General features: G+C 32.7%; 1 protein-coding gene across 10 annotated transcripts in view; it reads right to left on the bottom strand.

Annotated features, from left to right (window-relative positions):
- Positions 1-21076, bottom strand: part of LOC118199039 (putative ATP-dependent DNA helicase HFM1) — a 511790-nt gene that overhangs the window by 66352 nt on the left and 424362 nt on the right. For 9 of the 10 annotated variants that reach the window (XM_085816885.1, XM_085816889.1, XM_085816887.1 and 6 more), the window contains 4 exons: positions 11072-11139; positions 10728-10767; positions 10210-10385; positions 7609-7813 (listed from right to left, as the gene is read on the bottom strand). In XM_085816885.1, the coding sequence (XP_085673011.1) occupies positions 7609-7813; positions 10210-10385; positions 10728-10767; positions 11072-11139 (489 nt within the window). The remainder of the gene's footprint in view (positions 1-7608; positions 7814-10209; positions 10386-10727; positions 10768-11071; positions 11140-21076) is intronic. The other variant, XM_085816888.1, reaches the window with a different exon arrangement.

Raw genomic sequence — 21076 nt, 5'->3', positions numbered from 1 at the left:
TATTGCGCGAAATCATCAATCTTCATTACCCCCCTTCCAAAGGGGTTCCATAATGGGGGCCCGACTGGGCGTTGGCCTCTTCCGAAATGTAGGAAAGCAAAAATTTTTTAGATTTAAAAAAAGAATTTTTAAAAGAAATAATCGAAAGATATTTACGGAGTCTGTATATCTTTGCATAAATGAAGTACTGTATTTAAAAGGGAAGAGATGTTCAAACTCTGCGATGATTTTGGCAATGAACTAAAAGATGGTTTCCTAAAGTAAAAACAGTATTTTTCCAAAATTCTGCAGAAAGGTGAATTATAATAAAATCTCAGAATATTTATGTAACTTCTTGTGTAGTTTTGTTGAATTTAATTACTTCTGTACTTTAAAAGAAGACTCAACTAATGAGTATAACTCGAGAATTCAAAATTTTTATTATTACATTTTTAAACAGTTCATATGACATTCAGCTAGCACAGTAACACGTGCATCACAACAACGGAATGCTAAGTTAAAGTTATTTTCAGTTACAGTTCCAGTTGTAGTTAATTTAAATATACATCACATCCCTTCCTCCAGTTTATAAACAATAATAAAAATACCAAATAATATCAATACAAGTATATTTACAATATGACATACAATAACAAAAAAAGTTACATAAAAATGATATATGCAATACGTTACATTATTTTATTCCATGACAAAGTCTCTATATCTTGAAGGTTGTCTAATCAACCGTCCACTTCTTGTTATTGTACTATTGGATAGATTATTCTGTTGATTTCCTATATTAACAGGCACAGAAACATTCTCAGGGCTTCCATTTGAATTTTCCTCTTTATCTAATACTATATCATCATAATCATTATTAACTTTGTAAGGTGATTTTGAAAATTTTATGAGGCGTCTGTTTCTTCGCAATATTTCCCCATTTGAATTTCTTACAATATAGGATCTAGGAGCTTTATGTTTTGAAATTATTTCACCTTTATCCCATTGCCCAGTTCTAAAGTTGAACAAGGTTATACTATCTCCAGGTTTTAACTCAGGTAGTTTCTGTGCGGTTCTATCATAATAATATTTTTGCCTAGCTTGAAGTGCACGAAATTTAGAATAAGGTTTGTTTATCTTAGTATTTAACAATTTATTACTGATAGGTAATTTTGTCCTTAATCTTCTATTAAGTAACAGTTGTGCAGGAGACAAATTTATTCCACTAATTGGAGTATTTCGATATTCCATTAAGCATACACTTATATCTTGCACTTTCCTCGTGATATTTTTCACTATTCCTACAGCTTTTTCAGCCAACCCATTACTTTGAGGATATCTGGGGCTACTAAATTTAAGTTCGAAATCCCAATCTTCAGCAAATTTCTTAAATAAGTAGCTATTACAGGGATTATTGTCGCAAACGACTTCATTTGCAATACCATACCTGGCAAAAATGCACTTTAACTTTATCATAATTTCATTTGCTGTCTTATCTTTTATGCTAGAAACCTCAATCCATTTAGAGTAATAATCGATAACTACTAAGTAATTTTGATTACCAAATTGCAAGATATCAAGGACAATTTTTTCGAATGGTTTAGTTGGAATTTTATGTTGCATTAGAGGTTCTTTTTGATTTCTATTTCTGAATTTTTCACATATTTCACACTTGGAAACAAGCTGCTCAATGTCATTTGTCATACCTGGCCAGTAAAAAATTTCATGGGCTCTACTTTTACATTTCTCAATTCCAAAGTGCGCTTCATGAATTAATTGCAACATATCTTTTCTCAAACCATAAGGTACAACTAATTTTTCATTAATAAATAACAAGTCGTCATTAATATAAAGATCATTTTTAACTTTAAAGTATGTTTTTACACTACTATCTACTTTTTTGTAACATTTAGTCCAACCCTTTTTAATATATTTCATAACTATTTGCAAATCTGGATCTGATTCAGTTTCTTTCCTAAATTGCACCACTCTTCTTTCACTCATAGGCAAATATTTTGAAATAATGTGAACAACATTTAGCATTTCAGGAGCATCACTAATAGTTTCATTCACAGGATATGCTCGTGACAAAGTATCAGCAAAAAGCATTTGATTACCTGGAACATAATTTATTTCAAAATCATAATTTAGTAATTTTAAGATCATCCTTTGCATTCTAGACGAGATTTTATGCAATGGTTTCTTAACAATTGCCATTAACGGTTTATGATCACTTTGTACTGTGACTTTCCGTCCATAAACAAAATTGTGGTACTTTTCAAAAGAAAATACTATGGCCAATAGCTCTTTTTCGATCTGTGCATAGTTTTTTTCACTGTTAGTCAAGCTGCGAGACACAAATGATACAGGCTTACCCTTTTGAATTAGACACGATCCTAGGCCATCCTTCGAACTATCACACTGTATAATTACATCTTCATTACCACTGAAAACTTTTAAAATTGGAGCTTTGGTTAGCAGTTGTTTGATGTTGTTAAATGACTCTTTCTGAGTTTCTCCCCAATTAAATTCTACCTTTTCTTGAATGATTTCTCTTAAAGGAGCAGTAACTTTAGATACATTAAGTATAAATTTTGACAGAAAATTTAACATTCCTAACAACCTCCTTACTTCAGTTTTTGATTTTGGTGTTGGCATATCAATAATTGCTTTAATATGACTAGGATCGGCTTTTACACCTGACTCAGAAATAATTAGGCCTACATATTTGACTTCCGGTACCCTATATTGTAATTTATCAGGATTAAATTTTATATTTAGAGACCTAGCTCTTTCAAGAACCTTAGAGAAAATTATATCATGAGTAACCTCATCAGATCCTGCAATTATGATATCATCAAAATAAACTTCCACACCCTCAATATCACCAAATAATTTTTGGTTTCTTTTCCGAAATATTTCTGGGGCGGAGGATATTCCAAATGGCATTTTATTAAATTTATATCTTCCATAAGGCGTATTAAATGTACATAGTTCAGAACTAGCTTCATCTAGTGGTACATGCCAAAATCCATCTTTTAAATCTACAACTGAAAATACATTTTTACCTTCTAACCTACTAATTATATCATCTGGAGAAGGAATTTGATAGTGCTCCCTTTTAATTACTTTATTTAGATCTCTAGGATCCAAGCATAATCTCAGACTCCCATTAGGTTTTTCAACTATAACCAAACTTTGAACCCAATCAGTTGATTTATTTACTTTCAATACTATCCCTTCTCTTTCAAGTTTATCTAAAGTATCTTTTCATTTAGGCTGTAAAGCCTGAGGAACACGTCTTGGGGAGTGTATTACTGGTATTGCATCATCTTTAAGGGTTATATGATATGGTTCGTCAGGAAATTGCCCTGTGCCTGTAAATACATCTTGATACTGACCAATTAAATCATTTTTATTAATGATATTGCACTTTAAAGAATCAATCCTTTCAATTAGCTTTAATGCAGAACAAGCTGTTAACCCTAATATAGGCTTAGATCTTACATCAAGAACATAAAATTGTAAAGGTACATTCTTAAGCCTTTCAGTTGAACAATTAATTATAAGAGTACCTTCTGGTTTTAACTTAAAATTACCATATGCAGTTAAGAACAAATCAGTTTCATTAAGTTTAGGCTTAAGTTTAACATTATTTAAAACATACAAAGGCAAAATATTTACTTCTGCACCAGTATCTAACTTAAAATCAACCTTGAAATACTTATTATTTACATACATTGTAATACTTTTCACCCATGTTTCACTTACCTTGTGAATATCCTTATTTACTTCATCAATAGAATTTGTTAGATCTTTAATTGATTTTGCACTTATTTTAAATTCAGTATGCCCGTTTACTGGTGGATTCATCATTACAGAGTCAACAAATACACTATGTTCATTATATATACTAAGTTCATTATTTGGTATTCCAACTTCATAAATGTTCTTGGGACACCTCGCGGCAAAATGGTTCTTTACTTTGCATTTCGCACACGTTTTTCCGAAAGCTGGACAGTCCCGATATTTGTGCCTTCTTCCGCACTTCTTGCAGTCATATTCTAGTGCTGATTGCTTCTGCTGAGACGATAATTTCGGTGGCACTGACTGTTTTGATTGATGCTGCTGTTTTCTATATTTCTTCACGCTGTTCACAGTCGCTGGATCATCTTTCATGTTCCGGAGTTGCTCTTTGCTTGTTTCAGCGGCATGAACTATTTCTATAGCTTTTTCTAATCCTAGGTTAGATTCTCGAAGCAAACGTTCGGTCAGACTCCTATCCCGAATGCCTAATACAATACGGTCGCGAATCAATCCATTTTCTTGCTCAGCAAACTCACAAGTTGACGCTAAAGTCTTTAACTGAGTGACATAACATTCAATTGTTTGTCCTTCTTGCTGGCTACACGAAAAGAATTTGTAACGTTCATATACGACATTCTGCCGTGGTGAACAATAATCTTCAAAAGACTTCAAGACCTCTTCGTATTTCTCCTTATTCTCAGGTGGTTCAAATCGAAACGTGTTATAAATTTCGAGTCCTTCAGTACCGAGTAAATTCAAAAGGATTGCAATTTTAGTCTTATCTGGCTTGGCATCTTTTTCCGTTGCAAGTAAATAGTTTTCTAACTCTTGTTTCCATTTTTTCCACTTTTCTTTAACATTTCCGACGGAGAATGTTAGCGGAGCAGGTGGTCTGAAATTCATTTTGCTCCTGACACCATGTAACTTCTTGTGTAGTTTGTTGAATTTAATTTACTTCTGTACTTTAAAAGAAGACTCAACTAATGAGTATAACTCGAGAATTCAAAATTTTTATTATTACATTTTTAAACAGTTCATATGACATTCAGCTAGCACAGTAACACGTGCATCACAACAACGGAATGCTAAGTTAAAGTTATTTTCAGTTACAGTTACAGTTGTAGTTAATTTAAATATACATCACAATTTATTCGTTGCGAAAAGAAAGGCAGATGAGAAGAAAATATACCTCAAATATCAAGGCAGCTTCTGAGAAAGCTTTGTCTTAGCCAAAAGAAGCTTTTTTTTTTTTTTTTTTCCTAGCTGTAAACTGTCAAATAGCACAGATAATCAGAGATGCTCCTTCGGACTTCTAACCTTTTTTCACACCTGCAGCTACATCTTGTTGGTACTATCTTCCATTCTCCACAGGACGTCCCAAATGAAGTTGACCTGTTTTTGTACTCGCCGAAGGTCGAAGTTTCTAGGCCGAAGGCTTTGAAAACCTACCAAGACATTGGCAGAAAATCATAGATTTGGTTGGTGATTATAACTCGCACTAAAGGTATTGCTTTCATGTTTCTAACTCTATTAAGAATGTTTTTTGGTGGAAAACTTTCGTTGCAACCAGATATTGTTTTCAAAGACAGGTTAAAACTTCTGAAGTCTCTAAACGCTTAAAACCTTTTGGTGCTGCCCCATACATTTACAGTCTGTCCCTCCCATGCCTTCTTAATACAGCTGCTCCATGTTAAAATTGGAAATAGGAAACATTTATGGTGCCTTTCTTTTGATGTCCTAAGTTCCTTTTTTTTTTGATGCCTTAAATGTATGCTCATTTTGCTTAATGGTAAATACATCTCTGATTATTTTATTCATTTATTATTGTTCAGCATTCCTGAGAGCTTTCATAGAATTCCAACAGTTCTAATTTAAAAAGTAAAGCTCTGACAACAATATTAGAACATATTCAGAGATTTTCACTTCCAACAGATTACGAAACGATTGTCAGTTAAATAAGCAAATGGAAAGATCTGTAAAACTTTATAAAAGTAGGTAAGATAAAAGCAATGAAATTTTAAATCAATTGATATATCACATTCATTGTTTTTCAAAAGAAAAGCTTCCCTTTACGGCTTTGATCAATCAGCTAGTGTCAATGCAGATAAAGTGATGTAGTGATTACATGAGTATATGCTTGCTTGGTGCTGCTTGGTATGTAATGCATTTGAAGATAATAGTAACCTTAGGATTCGATCCCAGGTCTGTTATGTAACAGTCGAATATCATATTGCTTTTGCAAAAGAGCTCCCGTGCGACAGCTTCTGATCGCTTCAGTCGTATAAATTTGGCACATTTAAATAGGAATAAATAAGTAATCAAAGTTTAGTATGGATATTTCTCGTTGTTCAGAATGATCTTATAAATTGCAGCTCAAAACTTATATGAATGTTATAAAGAGGAAAGAGCAATTCAAGAGCTTATTTTAGTTTTAAAAAAAAAAAAAATTGGCCAATACACAAGATAAAACGTCATTTTCTGAAATGTAACGTCAAATTTCTTAAATACTTAGTAAAACTGTAATATGTCCAAGCAAATATGCAAAAAGCCCGATTCTTAGAGCAAGTGTGAATTAAAAACTTTCTGAGCACAGATAAGTTTCCTTTATCTAATTTTCTCAAAATTTTGTTAAATAAACTTAATGTTACTGCTGAATTGCTTACTGCTGAATTACCATTTGAACTGAATGTTCTGTATTTCTTCTTGGGACAGGAAACAAACTGGCAAATAAATTTATATTTTATATAAATATCAGAAATTAAGAATGAAACTTCAAGTTTGATTCACTAATTTTGCCAGTATCGGCATCAGTTCTACGAGAATCAATTTTAAGATGAATCAGTGGTTGCACTCTTGGTTTGCTTTGGTTTATTTAATCATCGCAGAATTTGCAATTTTATTAATTTCACTCCGAACAGATTACGAAAAAATTGTCAGTTAAATAAGCAAATGGAAAGATCTGTAAAACTTTATAGAATTGAGGTAAGAAAAAAGCAATGAAATTTTAAATCAATTGATATATTACATGCATTGTTCTGAAAGTAAAGCCCTGGTAACAATATTAGAACATATTCAGAGATTTTCACTCCCAACAGATTACGAAAAGATTATCAGTTAAATAATCAAATGGAAAGATCTGTAAAACTTTATAAAAGTGAGGTATTCTATGAGATAAAATCCTATGAGGGAAATTGACTCATATTCAAGAGTGAAACTTAAAGATTGATTCACTAATTTTGCCAGTATCGGCATCAGTGCTACCAGAATCAATTTTAAAATGAATCAGTGGTTGCACTCTTGGTTTGCTTTGGTTTATTGAATTATGGCAGAGTTTGCAAGAACTATCTGGAGAGATGCATTAGTGGTGTACTTTCTGAGGGAAATTGACTCATATTTACCTTTCAGGTCAAACTACTAATCTTCAGTGATTTTACCACTTGGCCACCGGTGGGCCGTATTAGGAGTTGATTAACTGATTTTACATAATACTATACGTATAGGCCAAACAAAATTGAATTACGACTTGATATAAATTTTTGGTAAACCTTAACTGAAAACATTTCCCATACTGTCTAAAAACTGGTAAATTTTAATTGGTATTATGTGCATTTCATTATTTGATAAGCTCTACAATATTTAATAATATTTATGTGAAAATAACTATTCTAATTTATATAATGCTAATTTAAATTCATTAATATAATTTTAAAAATTTCAAGTGAAGCAGCCCTTTATGAAAATTCAGATCTCTATATAAATATATTAAATCAATTTATTAATAGAAAACGATATTATTTAAAATACTTGAAAAGTTTCCATTACCTTCAGCTTTTTCATCCCACAACTGGTCATTTGGTGTTAAACATTCCATTAAAGCTTCATTATATGCATCTTGTGCATTATTTTGTGAAATTTCTTTAACATCACTTTTTGAGATTTTCCATTGTTGTTGAAATCTGTTTGAAGTAGGAATTTGTAATGGTTCTTGATCCATATCTTCACTTAAGCTTGATAATGTTGTTCCGCTCTGCATATAAAATAAACATTTAACACTTCTATTTTAGCTTAAAAAGTGAAACTGGTTTTCCTCTTTTACATAAAATATAAAAAATGTAGGAAAAAATATCAGCACAAATTTCTACTGCCCAGTAACTATCATTAAAAAATTTTTAAATACCAGAGATACTTTTTTATACACTTCTTTTATTTAAAACACAGTATACCAAAGTTTGGTATCTCAGAAAACTAGATAAAATATATCTCCCATTTTTTCTTATTACAGGTTCTGATATACATTCTATTTATTGTAAATTGTGACTATTCTGTTTATTGTATGTCACATACTTAAATATTTTTTTCCTTTGATCCTAATTCAGCTATCAACAATGTATGCTTTTTTCCTTGCACATAAGGATAAAAACAGGGAAATGAAGAAAATGGCCAGCATTTACATGCATTGTTGAGGAATGAAATTGAAATATATACAAGGGCTTCTCCTTTTCATTTCTAAAAGCCTCTCCCACAATCAATTTTGTCATAAAACCATCAACTAATTTTGCATACTTATACATCTCAACGAAATAATTTTCATAAAAATGACAGAACTAGGTTATTCAGCATATTGTAGGTTGTAGGTTAATCACACTGTTATACTATAAGTCATCTGTTTTAAAAGATATAAAAGCAAAAATAATAGCATTTAATAAATTAAAGGAAGAAATGGCAATGCTTTTTATTAGTCTGCTTACAATAAGCTGTATGAGAAGATAAAACGGTCAACTATACTTCTTTTTTATTATGTGACTTATTGGGATTGTGAATGTGATTAATATTTAGCTTGTATGATTTTTGGGAAACGTTCCTAATGATTAACACATTTTCTCGCATATTTGTTAAATGCGTATGTGTAAAAATTATTTATTACTATGTAAAAAAATTAACTATATGTAATATAGTTCTCTAATTTTACTAAATATGCCCTAAATATTGTTCATCAGAATATAATTGGGACATTGAGTCAAACATGCTATAATTGAAAAAACAAATGTATGTTTAATTGAATTTTTAACACAATTATAATAAATTCTTATGTTATTGTATGTGCTATTCTTATTTTTATTCTTATGTTATTGTTGCGTGCATACGGGTTTGTAATATAATATATTGAATACACACCGAACTAATGATAGTTTGATAAAATTTACTTTAACAAAAGGCACACTTTACAGTTCTTTAGCTTTCCACAAAAATAGTCGTACAGCTCTTCTCAGTATCACAAAGCACAATCAATAGTTACATTTGAAACTACTAAGAAGGTTAAACACAATGCAATGCAAAGCACATCTAAAGAGAGAAGTTCACTCACAGATATCTCAGTACTCCATAGTCGAACTTTGAACTGAGAAACTGAAACTGGTCTCTCTCCAGGTTTATATATTTTTACCCCAGCAGTCAAGAAATCTCTAGTGCTTTTTCACGAAATTACTTTTATCTTAAAAAAGGAATATAATTATAATAAAAAAGAATTCCTACCCATATAATAAAAATTATTACATAAGGCATATACGGTTAAAGTTACATATAAAAGGGCTGGATACCGTTACAGTTACATATAGGGATCAAATACAAATATTCAATTAATTGCAGTACCAATTACAGTTATACAGGAATTAGACCAAAACGTTGCCAACTTTGGCGAAAACATTAGTCAATTAGTCGCCAAAACACCCTCAGCTTGGCAATGTCTCGCCAGTTTAGCGAGATAGCCATTTACTTTAATGTTAAATAGACTTATCAATGTAATCTTATTTTTCCGGCAGAGCTTCGCCTCTTTCAATCATTTCATGTTATATTATAAAAAAAAAAAAATAAATTTAAAAAAAAAAATCACCCTACAGCTTCACATATAATTTCACTCAATTTATTTACATATGTATAAAATCACTAACATTATTTATTACCTCAATACCTCTCAAAAAAGAGATGATAAACAAAAACTGGTAAACTATTTATTACCTCAATGCTTTTTTATCCTAAACCTGAGATACTCTGAATTAAAAGATATTTTTTATATTTAAATCTTAAAGTAATTGTTCCTATACAGTAGTTTGTTAATTTTAAATGAAAATATCATTTAAGGTAACATAACTGGCCAAGTTGAGTTGAATACAATTATCAACTCATTAATCATTTTTTTTTTCCAACAAAAAAGGTTATCGTTACATCACCCCTCTCTCTCTCTCTCAAAAGGAAAAAAAAAAAAAAAAAAAAAAAAAGAGGAAATATTTGTTTCTTCTGCTTGGTATTTTCACATAGCAATAAAATTGTACTGGATTAATTAATAAATAAGGTTACATATAATAATTCCACAGAGAGTCAGCATAATATAATTTAATAACTATAACAGTTTATGAATGATACTACCTTTGATGGTAATGAATTGATTTTATGTTGCATCTGGTCAAAGAAATTTTCTATCTGAGATTTTTTAGGAATAATCACTTTAACTCCAGTTTTGCAGCATCCATGTGAACATGATATTTTATCAAGACATTTATGGTAACAGCTTCTTGTATCCTCTTCAATATTCTTTTTGTTATCTTAAACAAAGAATATAATTAAAATAAAAAAAATTCCTACCCATATAATAAAAATTATTACATAATAAAACTATTATACAGGTAGAAATTTTTCTTTTCCTTTTTTTAAAGTTTAAAATGAAACTTTTACATTAGTCCAGATTTAGTGTTACTATAATATTAAATTTTTTTATTTGATTAGTCTATCTTGCTGACTGAGGTTTTATTAATAAACAATGTTTGCTATTTAAAGCTTTGCCCTTGAAAACTATCTGCCTCTACACGTCAAGAGTTGCAGTAAAATTTTGATGAAAACGAAATAAATGCCTTAACTAATACAAATAATGTTAGATAATGTCTTACTTTTCAAACTGTTTGGTAAAACTGGTAATTGCATTTCATTCTGGAATGTTAGAAAAAGATTATAGTACATTAAATTAAATTAAGAGTTCACTAATTATTAATACATAAAAATTTTAATAAGTTTAAAAAGTACTTATGAAAAAAAATATTTCTATTTCACTTTGTGTTTTCATTCATATCATTTAATTCATCAAGGCAATAATTTAATCTTTTATTATTTTGTAATCTAAATTTTAAAAAGCTAAGTTTCTAATGTATAAATGCACGAAGGAATTTGTAAAAAAAATAATTAATTAATAATAAATATATTTTTATTTTGCAAACTAAATATTGAAAAACATTACTTTTTTGATTTCGTGCATTTTTGCAGAGTCATAAATTAATGTATATGACTTGTGAACATCCAGACCCACTAGAAGAAATAATATGAAACGATATTACAAATAAATAGACACTGTGCAGAGACTGTTCGCAATATTTTTAGACGATTTTTGTTTTGCTGTGAGAAAAGAACTTCTGCTTGGAATTTTTTAACTGCAACGACACTTTTGAAAGTATAAATGAAAATTTTGTTTTCACGCAAAATGTCGTTTTTAAAACAGCAATGGATGGAAGGCTATGTTTGTGTTCTTTCCGAAGAAAATTATTCATCTCTAGTTATTAAAAAAAGTGAAAGCCGTGATTTTTCGATATCTGAAACTACGATAGGTAATGTTGTCAACAACAAATGACAAAATTCTGATGTGTACACCACATGACTTCCTTGCACGGAATATTAAATTATGCGCATTTTTTCCTGCATTTCATTTAAACTTATTGAATTTAACTAAATCAACTTCGTTGATAGCGCATAAACCACAATAGAATAAATGCACTCTTTAAAATTCACGATATTTATTTACCATAGCGACACTCTGGCGCTAGGTTCACTTAACGGCGTTACATCTCATTCATTTTATAACTCAGAATGCACAAAATTTATATCATATGAAGAACTATCTAATCGTTGCCGCATGTTCTATTCAAATACTATAATAAATCTAAAACGATGTATAAAAGAAATCAGACTAATAAAAAAGACACAGTTGTTGTTGCGAAGCTTAGGTTCCTTAGATTGGCAACAAATCCACTGTTCTGCTAAATTTCAAATGTAGACAAATATGGCTGCTATGGTAAAAAAATTAGGCTTAGCCGCACTTAAACAATTTTTAAATTGTTGATAATTTTACAGATATTGTATGCAGGTTAACTAAAGACATAAAAACCTTAATCGGAAGATAAGGATAACATAATTTAATCATTTTTAAAGGGAAAAATGCATAATTTACCAGCATATAAGAATAAAAAAACTGAGCTCAAGGAACCGAGTAATAGAGTGGGTATACGTATTATATAATTATTTACTTTTGGTGCGGCCGATTGCCACCAAAAAGGGAGGTGCTCATCTACACCCTATAGCTGTCCTATATACAAAATTTCAACGTTCTGAGGCTACTCTTTTTGAGTTATACGAGATACGTATATACGTATGTTAATACGTACGCACAGACGCCACGAACAGTTCTCTTCAGAATTCATTTTAAATCAGTTTTATAATTTTTGGGGGGAGAGAAGTTTCCTTTATTCTGTACTTACGTACAGATGTTACACAAAAACATTGTTAAATTGCATTGGATAGCGGTCAAAATGGATATTTTCGTTGAAATATGAGGCCTATAATAAATCTAAAACGATGTAAAGAAATTAAACAAATAAAAAGAAAAAGAAACAGTTTTTCACAGTCGATTCAGTATTTCTCATTCAATTAATTCAGTTCTCACTTCTCGACAAGGCAAAAATGCATAAAAACTCAAAATATCTATGTTAAAAATTATGAAGTAAATCTTAAACGCTTATTTCCTCTAAAAAATTCCAAAATGGATTAAGCATGATTTAATTCGCAATAATAAATGAAGACGTTATATTTGTTGTTGCGAAGCTCAGTTTCTCTAGATTGGCAGCAAATCCACTATTGTGCTGTTTCAAATGTAAACAAACATGACCGCCATGGTATTTAAAAAGGCTTAGCCGCACTTAAACAGCTTTCGAATTGTTGATAATTCTACAAATATTGCTTGCAGATTTCCTAAAGACATAAAAACCTTAAGCGGAAGCTAAGAACAACATAATTCAATCACTTTTAAAGCAAAAATTGCACAATTTAACAAACATATAAGAATAAAAAAACTGAGCTCACTTAGCCGAGTAACAGAGTGGATAGTCAAACGTCGTTAATCCGGACACCCATAATCCGGAATAATCTATAATCCGGACCTCAAAGCTACAGACTTTCTGCGCATTCGTCAACGCATAATGCGCATATGCGTTTACGCATGCGCGTAACACCTTTACACCGTGTGCGCATGCGCATAATACGTTTACGCATGCGCGTTTAATGTATAACGGACGCTAAGCTAAAATTATCTAATTATCTATTTCAGTTAATGTTGCAGATTGCGTTGTTCCTTAATCTTCGAATTGGATCCGGCTTATTATTTTTTGCAGACTATTACAGCAATTTTATAAAAGTAAGCTTCAATTTTCGATTATATCAAATAGAATTTCCGATTCTGGAGCTGCCAAAGGATTTATCTACAAAGCGAAAGCATGTTTCGATGTCCATCAAACAAAAAGTGGAATTGCTGCAAAAAATGGATAAAGGCATATCCTTTGTTTTTCTAACCATTCTGAAATCTGTTTATCAACTTCACGCTGCTCTGCGGGGCGAAAAACGTCGCGGCGCGCAATGAATTGGAAATTGATCTGTCAGCACTATCCTTATCTTCAGGGCAGATGTTTTTATTTTATTCGGCTTATAATTCCTTACTAAATGTAATATTTCATCTCGATGTACTCCGTCTTTGATATGATTTAAATCAAATTCCTCGTCATTATAAATATCACGAATCACATCAAATAGTTTTTTTGGTTGCAATTTTCTAATTTCGACTATGCGTAATGTATACTTTACGCATGCGCGCGTTGAAAGAAATGTTTAATAAAGTAAAAAAATAAATATTAACCTTTTTTTTTGTAAATTTTGATACCCTTTAGATCATAATTGCTCTTTTTTTCATAAATTACGGTTTCATATTTTTAATTTTATAATTTCTACATGTCATCTTACCAGATTTAAATTGATGATCTATAATCCGGAAAAACCGATGATCCGGAATCGCCGAAGTCCCGACGAGTCCGGATTAAAGACTTTTGACTGTATATACGTTTTGCTTATTTGAAATGTTTTGGTTTTAAAATTTTTAAATTTATTATTGCATTCCTATGATTATTTGAAGTTTATTAATTATGAATTTCAATTTCTGGTCTTTGTAAAATATTAGTTCTAAATTTTTTACTTTATGTCTTTAATGATATACATATATTAATATACTTTTGGTGCGGCTAGTTGCAAAATACGAGGAGCACATCTACATGTTACCGCAGTCCTACATGCAAAATTTCAACGTTCTGAGGCTACTCGCTTTTGAGTTATACGAGATACGTACATACATATGTTAGTACGTACGTACAGACGCCATGAACAATTCTCTTCAGAATTCATTTTAAATCAGTTTTATAATTTTTTTTGGGGGGGGAAGAAGTGTCATTTATTCTCAAACGCATCGTTATATTGCATTCGATAGCGGTCAAAATGAATATTTTCGTTGAAATATGTGGCCTGAAACTTTTCGCGATTAGAATACTTTCTTTTTACTTCGTACAAGGAGGTAAAAACAGTTGCAAAATCATTAAAATACTCAGTGTCAACTGTAAACAAAGTGATTAATTCTGATTTGAATATTAAAAAGTGGAAAAAACATAATCTACATTATCTATCTCCATGACTTATCACTGAACGCGCTGCAGAATTCCTTATGAGAAACATTTATCCAGACAAAAATGGAAAAATGTTGTCGCGATAGAGGAATCTTGGGTATACTTAAATGAGACTGCAATAAAAAGAGATCCATTTATTATCATCAAAGAGGGGGGAATCTTAAAACATGGTTCAAGGAATCGAAAGAAAGTTTTTCTAAGGGATTTATGATTGTTGCTGGTTTTTCATATAACGACAAATTAAAAACGAAAAGAGTGGAGAAAAATGTTAACGTCAATTCCACATATTATCAAGAACGTTTGGAACTGCATGAAGACGAAGCAAGCAACGACACATCAAAACCTACCGTTAATTTCCTGAAAAAATGGAACAAGAAACGGGTACCAAGGCCTATACTCTTTACTCAAATCCCTACTAAATATCCTGCTCTATCAGCTGTGTATTTTTCCTCTTCTGGAATTCTAAAAAGCGGGTTGTCCAAACGTCAACCTACAACCTCCTTAGACTTTGGAAAGCTGTTCGAGAGCTATGGGATAAAATATCTCTTCCGAGACTACAAAAGGCTGCCTTGGAAATTACGGTGTATAAAAATAGTGAAGAATAAGGGTTATCAAACAGAACATTTAAAACAAAGTTTTAGGTAAAATATTTCTGTAATTACAATGAAAATCGTCTAAAATTTGTATGAACAGCCTCTGTATACATAAAATATATTATTATCTTGATTTTACAAAATATTTATCCACTGCACTTTCATGATGGCAGTTAATATAAAATTTTATTACTGTTTATTTATTTAAAAGTTTTAATTTCTAGGAAAACGTATTTGTAACTAATTTTGATATACATAAAAAAATAATCTTTCAATTCAATTAATTTTCATTAGTTCTTGTGCTGGTCAAAATTAAAGGATATTAACAGAAATAGTACTTAACTGCTACTTATTGAAAATTAGTTATAATCAATTCGTACAAAAGTATTATTTAGTATGAATGACCATGTTTTGCAATGGATTAATATAAAGTATTGAATTTAATGTCAGATTTATGGTAATTTAAAAATGATCAAAATATAATCTACATTTCAAAATATAATCTTTTTTAATATGGTGTACGTCTTTTCTGACACAAATGCAAACCTTATATTTTGATCTATGGAAGTTTTAAAAGTGTTGATTAAATCTTGTTGAATTGTATGCCCATCTTCTGAATGAGCACTTTTTAAAATCTTGAAGGGCCTTGGAAAGCCACCTGGCGCCCTCATTTGGTGACCGAAGGTAATGCCATGTAGGTTCAGGTATGATAAGTTGGCTAATTGAATGAAGTGATATCTTTTGTTTCCAAGTATTCTGATCACGCTATGAGCAAGAACACCGAAGCTGTTTTGCCTGATAGCGATGCTGATAACCGCATGGATGATAACATCCCTGTGGACACGATACTACCACTAAGCCTAGCGATAACGGAGTCGCCGATTTAACTGATTAACGCCGATCAGAACGAAATACCTTCTCAGGATTTTATACGTTCCAGGATACAGGATTTGGAGGCACAAATTGACCGTATCAAGTCTGCCGTTAAAGCGTATCACCAGAGACGACCTGTGACCGATGTGAATATTATAACTGAACCCATGGTTAAACTAATGCAGCAATTGAAGAAGGAAGCCGGCAACCTCAGAGGTAAGTGCGGTTTAACTATTTCCGACAGGCATGAATAGATTAAATATTCCCCCAAAATAGTAGCAGCAATCTAAGTTCTAAAATTAATAAGCATCAAACAGTTAATGAAGGTTAACATAAGGCAGTCAAGCAGCTTACAGTTGAAAAGATGAAAAATGTACTAGAAGTAAAAAATAAATATTCTGCCTTAAGCGAACCTGAAAAATGATAGTTTTACTAATCGTGCTGGCACTTCCCCTCAAGACGTGGTAATTCAGCAAGTTAACAGTTCCCCCAGGTACCAAACGTTCCACCCATAATAGTCAACCCAGCAGAGCTCTCATTTGGTGATATTTTTAAGCAACTTGCTCTAAAAACGCAAGGAAAATTCTTAAGGAAAATAAATGCGGAATTTTTAAAAGTTTTTCCCCAAACTCCTGACGATCACCGAACCCTAACTGCACTATTTAAGCAAAACGATGTCGAGCACTACATCATAAACGAGATATACAAGAGGCCAATAAAAGTAGTCATCAGAGGCTTGCCTTCTAATGCCAATACTCAGGAGATAGCTCAAGCAGTTACAGAAAAAGGATTTGTTGTGCAGAAGGTAGCACAGCTCACTTAGACGCAGAACCAGAGTTCCCATGCCTTTATTTTTGCTGACTCTCATGCAATCAGAGAATGTTGATGATATATACAAACTGAAGGGTTTAATGCTATTCTCCGTGGAGGTAGAAAAATATGTCTCAAAAAAACCAGGTACATCAGTGCCACACCTGCCAGAAAGGGCATCATTCCGCGGAAAACTGCTTCTTCGAATCTCTCTGTGTCAAATGTGCAGAGAAGCACAGAACTGCCGAATGCCTCATAAATTATAAAAGGATGAACAGACGAGCACAAGTGCGTAAACTGCCTTGGAAAGCATCCATCCTCATATCGTGGTTGCCCTAAATTTCCTAAGTACAAACTTGCTAACAATAAGAAAAACCATGTAAAATCTGGTCTCTGTTTTGCTCAGGTACTGAACCCGACAAATAGGCCTAATAGTGCAGCTAGAGAGGACACAAGTCCAAAAAACGCCCTCATTGCTGAATTCCCACAGGCTGAAAATAAAAATGCTAACAATAATGATAATATGATCTAAGAGCAGTAGTGGCTCAGATATTATGGAATTCTTAAGATATATGAAAGAGATTCACAGTGTACTTGGCTAAGCTAATATAGCCAAAATGACGCAGATATTTAAAAAATATGTACCAAAACTAAAATCGCGTAGTGATAACATTGATAAATTATTTGTCTATTTTTAAATGTTAAATGAAATTAATGGTTAGTGTGAATAATTGTGAAAACATTTCTATCGCTACACGGAACGCGAATGGCCTATCCCTGAGATTCAATGAACTCAGGGACTTTATACAGGAGTACAGCCCTGATGTTGTTTTCCTACAAGAAATTAAGCTAAGCCCACTTCAAAGTGAGCAATTATGATTTGTACAAAAAAGATAGAGCAAACTCTAACAACAGAATCAGTAGTGGACTTTTAATCAAGCGCTCCATCTCTCAGTATGAAAATACAATTCCACAACTTTTAGCCGTGGAGGCTTTAGCTATCACGATCATTCCACACACTCAACGACCAATCACTTTAGTCTCCATCTATCACCCCGCCCGCCATACTCAAAAGGATGTTTTCGCTGACTTAGAAGCGCTATCCAAACTTAATAGAAGAATTATTTTAGGTGGAGATTTTAATGCACAGCCGATGATTCAAATTCAAGCCGATGATTCAAGCCGATGATTGCTATAATTGCTCTCACCATTTCATCTGAATTGAATTTCATCTGATTCAAAAATTGGAACTACAGTACTTATTCTGGCTATGGGTACATAATAAATAGATTTGCCGCTACGGCCAATTTTTAAATTGCAGCTCCGCCCTACCCAATACGCTATAGTTCTGATAGTGCAAGTATTATCGATTTTGTCATTATGAAAAATATCAATGCTCTACACAAGATCGAGAGGTTTTCTGATCATAACCCGGTGTTAATGGAAGTTACTATCACTAGTTATGGCATACCACACACAAAAGCTTTTATTACTACCTGGCCGAATTACGCCAAAGCTCTAAACAACACACAGTACACTTTACCCATAGCACACAGTGAGGATGAGTTAGATGCTTCAGTCGAAGAGTTCACTAATACTCTTAAAAATGCTCTATCTGATCATATCAAAGAAGTGCTTCATTGTAAACGCCCACGAGATCCTTTGAAGCATTGATTTCAAGAAGCAAGGAAAGAATTTTGAGAGAAAAGAAAGAATTTTAAACCAGCTGAATCAGAAAATCAGGTCCCTTACTAACTCACGTGCACAACGAAACTGGTATAAATTATTTGGATTCTCTCTCCAATGATGATTAATCCATCTGGAAAGCAGTTTCCAAATTTAAAAGATGGTACACAAATATTCCGCCCCTTAATGACCGCAATGGAATCGCCTACACCGAAACTGAGAAAACTGAGTCACTAGCTGATAACTACGCATCTCAGTTTTGCACTCACAACAATGTTAACCCAGACACAGAACTCACAGTTAAAAGTACCGATTTCACAAAAATCGATACTTTTCAAAAACAAACACAGACAACATTCGTCTAGCTAAACCTTCGGAAGTTATTAGATACATCGAAAAAAGGAAAGTAAGAAAAAATCCTGATCTGGATGCCGTAAGAACAAAGATGATTCGACAGATGGGTCATGTGATGCTTTTCAAATTCACCAATATTATCAATCAAATGCTGATCTTAAACTATTTTCCAAAAATCTGGGAACTGCAGTCATCGTGCCTGTACCTAAACCAACGAAGCCAGCTAACGACCCAACATCATATAGACAAATAAGCCTTCTTTCAACGCTAAGCAAGATCGCAGAAGCAGTCATCTACGACAGTATACTAGAGCCTATCAATGAAAACAGCACAAAATCTTAATCCTTCAATAGCATGAATTTCGGAGAAAGCATGCTACAACCCATCAGCTGTATAGAGTTACAGAATACACCGCAGAAGGTCTGAACACGGGAAAGTATCGGAGCACTTTTCCTCGATATATCGAAAGCTTTCGACAGAGTCTGGCTAGACGGCATAATCTACAAACGTATCACCTTGGTTTTCCCAAGATACGCTATTAACATCACCAGATCTTATCTCTATGAGATACACTTTGTCATTCGCTACAAAAACACATATTCCACTCAGAGACACATTTATGCTGGCGTCCCTCAAGGGTCTTTAGTTGGCCCATTATATTTTCTACTCTAGGCGAACGACATACTACAGACCCCTTACACTACACTTGCCATGTACGCGGATGATATGGCAATTTTATCAAAAAAAAATCACCTTTAGACCAAGTCGCACAATCATTACAAATACGCATATATGCACTGGAAGCCTGGCTCCAAAAATGAAAAATATTAATTAATGTGGAGAAATCTGAAGCCATACTATTCATCATGAAGAGGAAAATCACATAGAAAATTACTATTGTGATGTAGCCGTTCCTCAATAGACACTAATGCCGGCTAGCTTTAAAAGGATTTATTAACAGAGCACACAGGAACGGTTACAAACAAAAGAAATATACATAAAAAATGAAACATATACCAAATGGAACATCAAACATTGAGAATAACATAACATAGTAAGCTATCATCATGGCGGCTGGAGGTCGACTGACGTTTTTTCATATCGCCACGAGATGGCGTTTAAATAAAATAGTTCGGTTACAGTTCATGAGTTCATGGCGTGAATAAAATAGTTCAATTACACTTAAATAGGTCTGTTACATCCTCCCCCTCTGACTTCGTAGATGTCTCGGCAAGAAGTCAGGAACTGACATTTGTCTACTTTGTGCAGCGGGCGGAGAATCAGATGGACGGGCTCCAGTTTGACGAGGAGTAGATTTTGCGTCACCAGCACCTTGTGCAACAGGTGCAGTTTCGGATGGTATTACACGTTTCAGGCGTCCTCTTTTCTTTAAGGGAACCATTGGAATTACACGAGCTGAGTTTTGCTTATTTCGATCTTGATATGGTTTCAAGGCTGAAATATGATACTTGCCGAGAATTTTGTCTGGTTCATGAGGATCGGCAATATCATAAGTGGTTGGAGATCTTGTAGTCACTATCACATAAGGACCATCTCTCTTGGGCATGAATTTAGCAGTTTTCTTCAGTGGACCTTTGCTGATTGGGTGGAGGGTGACCCAAACTTTATCTCCAGGAACGAATTTCTGTGTTTCTCTTCGTTTTCTGTCAGCATAACGTTTCTGTTTATCTTGATGCAATTCGACTCTTTCTCGTACCTGTTGTACATTTCTTGCAAAACGTTTCAAATATGGAGTAATTTCGGGAACAAAATTATCGTTCTCAATTACGGCTTTTATATCATGCTTTACATCATCTAAGGTTCGTAACTCTCGTGCAAATTGAAGAAAAGAAGCAGAATGTCCAGTTGAATCACATTTGGCTGTATTCAAAGCAAACCTTATTAATGGCAGCTTATCCTTCCATGACTGATGGTCGTTACCAACAAGTATTGCTAAACGTGGTTTCAGATCTCTATTCTTCCTTTCAACTGGGTTAGATTGTGGGTGATAGACAGGAGTAAGACTTTGATCAGTGTTCAAGATATAGCATAGTTGTTGCATAACAGCACTAGTAAACTGGGTACCATTATCACTTATTATTTTCTTGGGTAACCCAAATCGAAGGGCGACTTCCTCCAAAAGAATAGTGGCACATT

The sequence above is a fragment of the Stegodyphus dumicola genome, chromosome 5, assembly GCF_044657685.1.
Source record: "Stegodyphus dumicola isolate Sdum_Otavi_A_Nest chromosome 5, ASM4465768v1".
Classification (NCBI taxonomy): domain Eukaryota; kingdom Metazoa; phylum Arthropoda; class Arachnida; order Araneae; family Eresidae; genus Stegodyphus; species Stegodyphus dumicola.
This window is presented reverse-complemented; position numbering and strand designations above follow the sequence as displayed.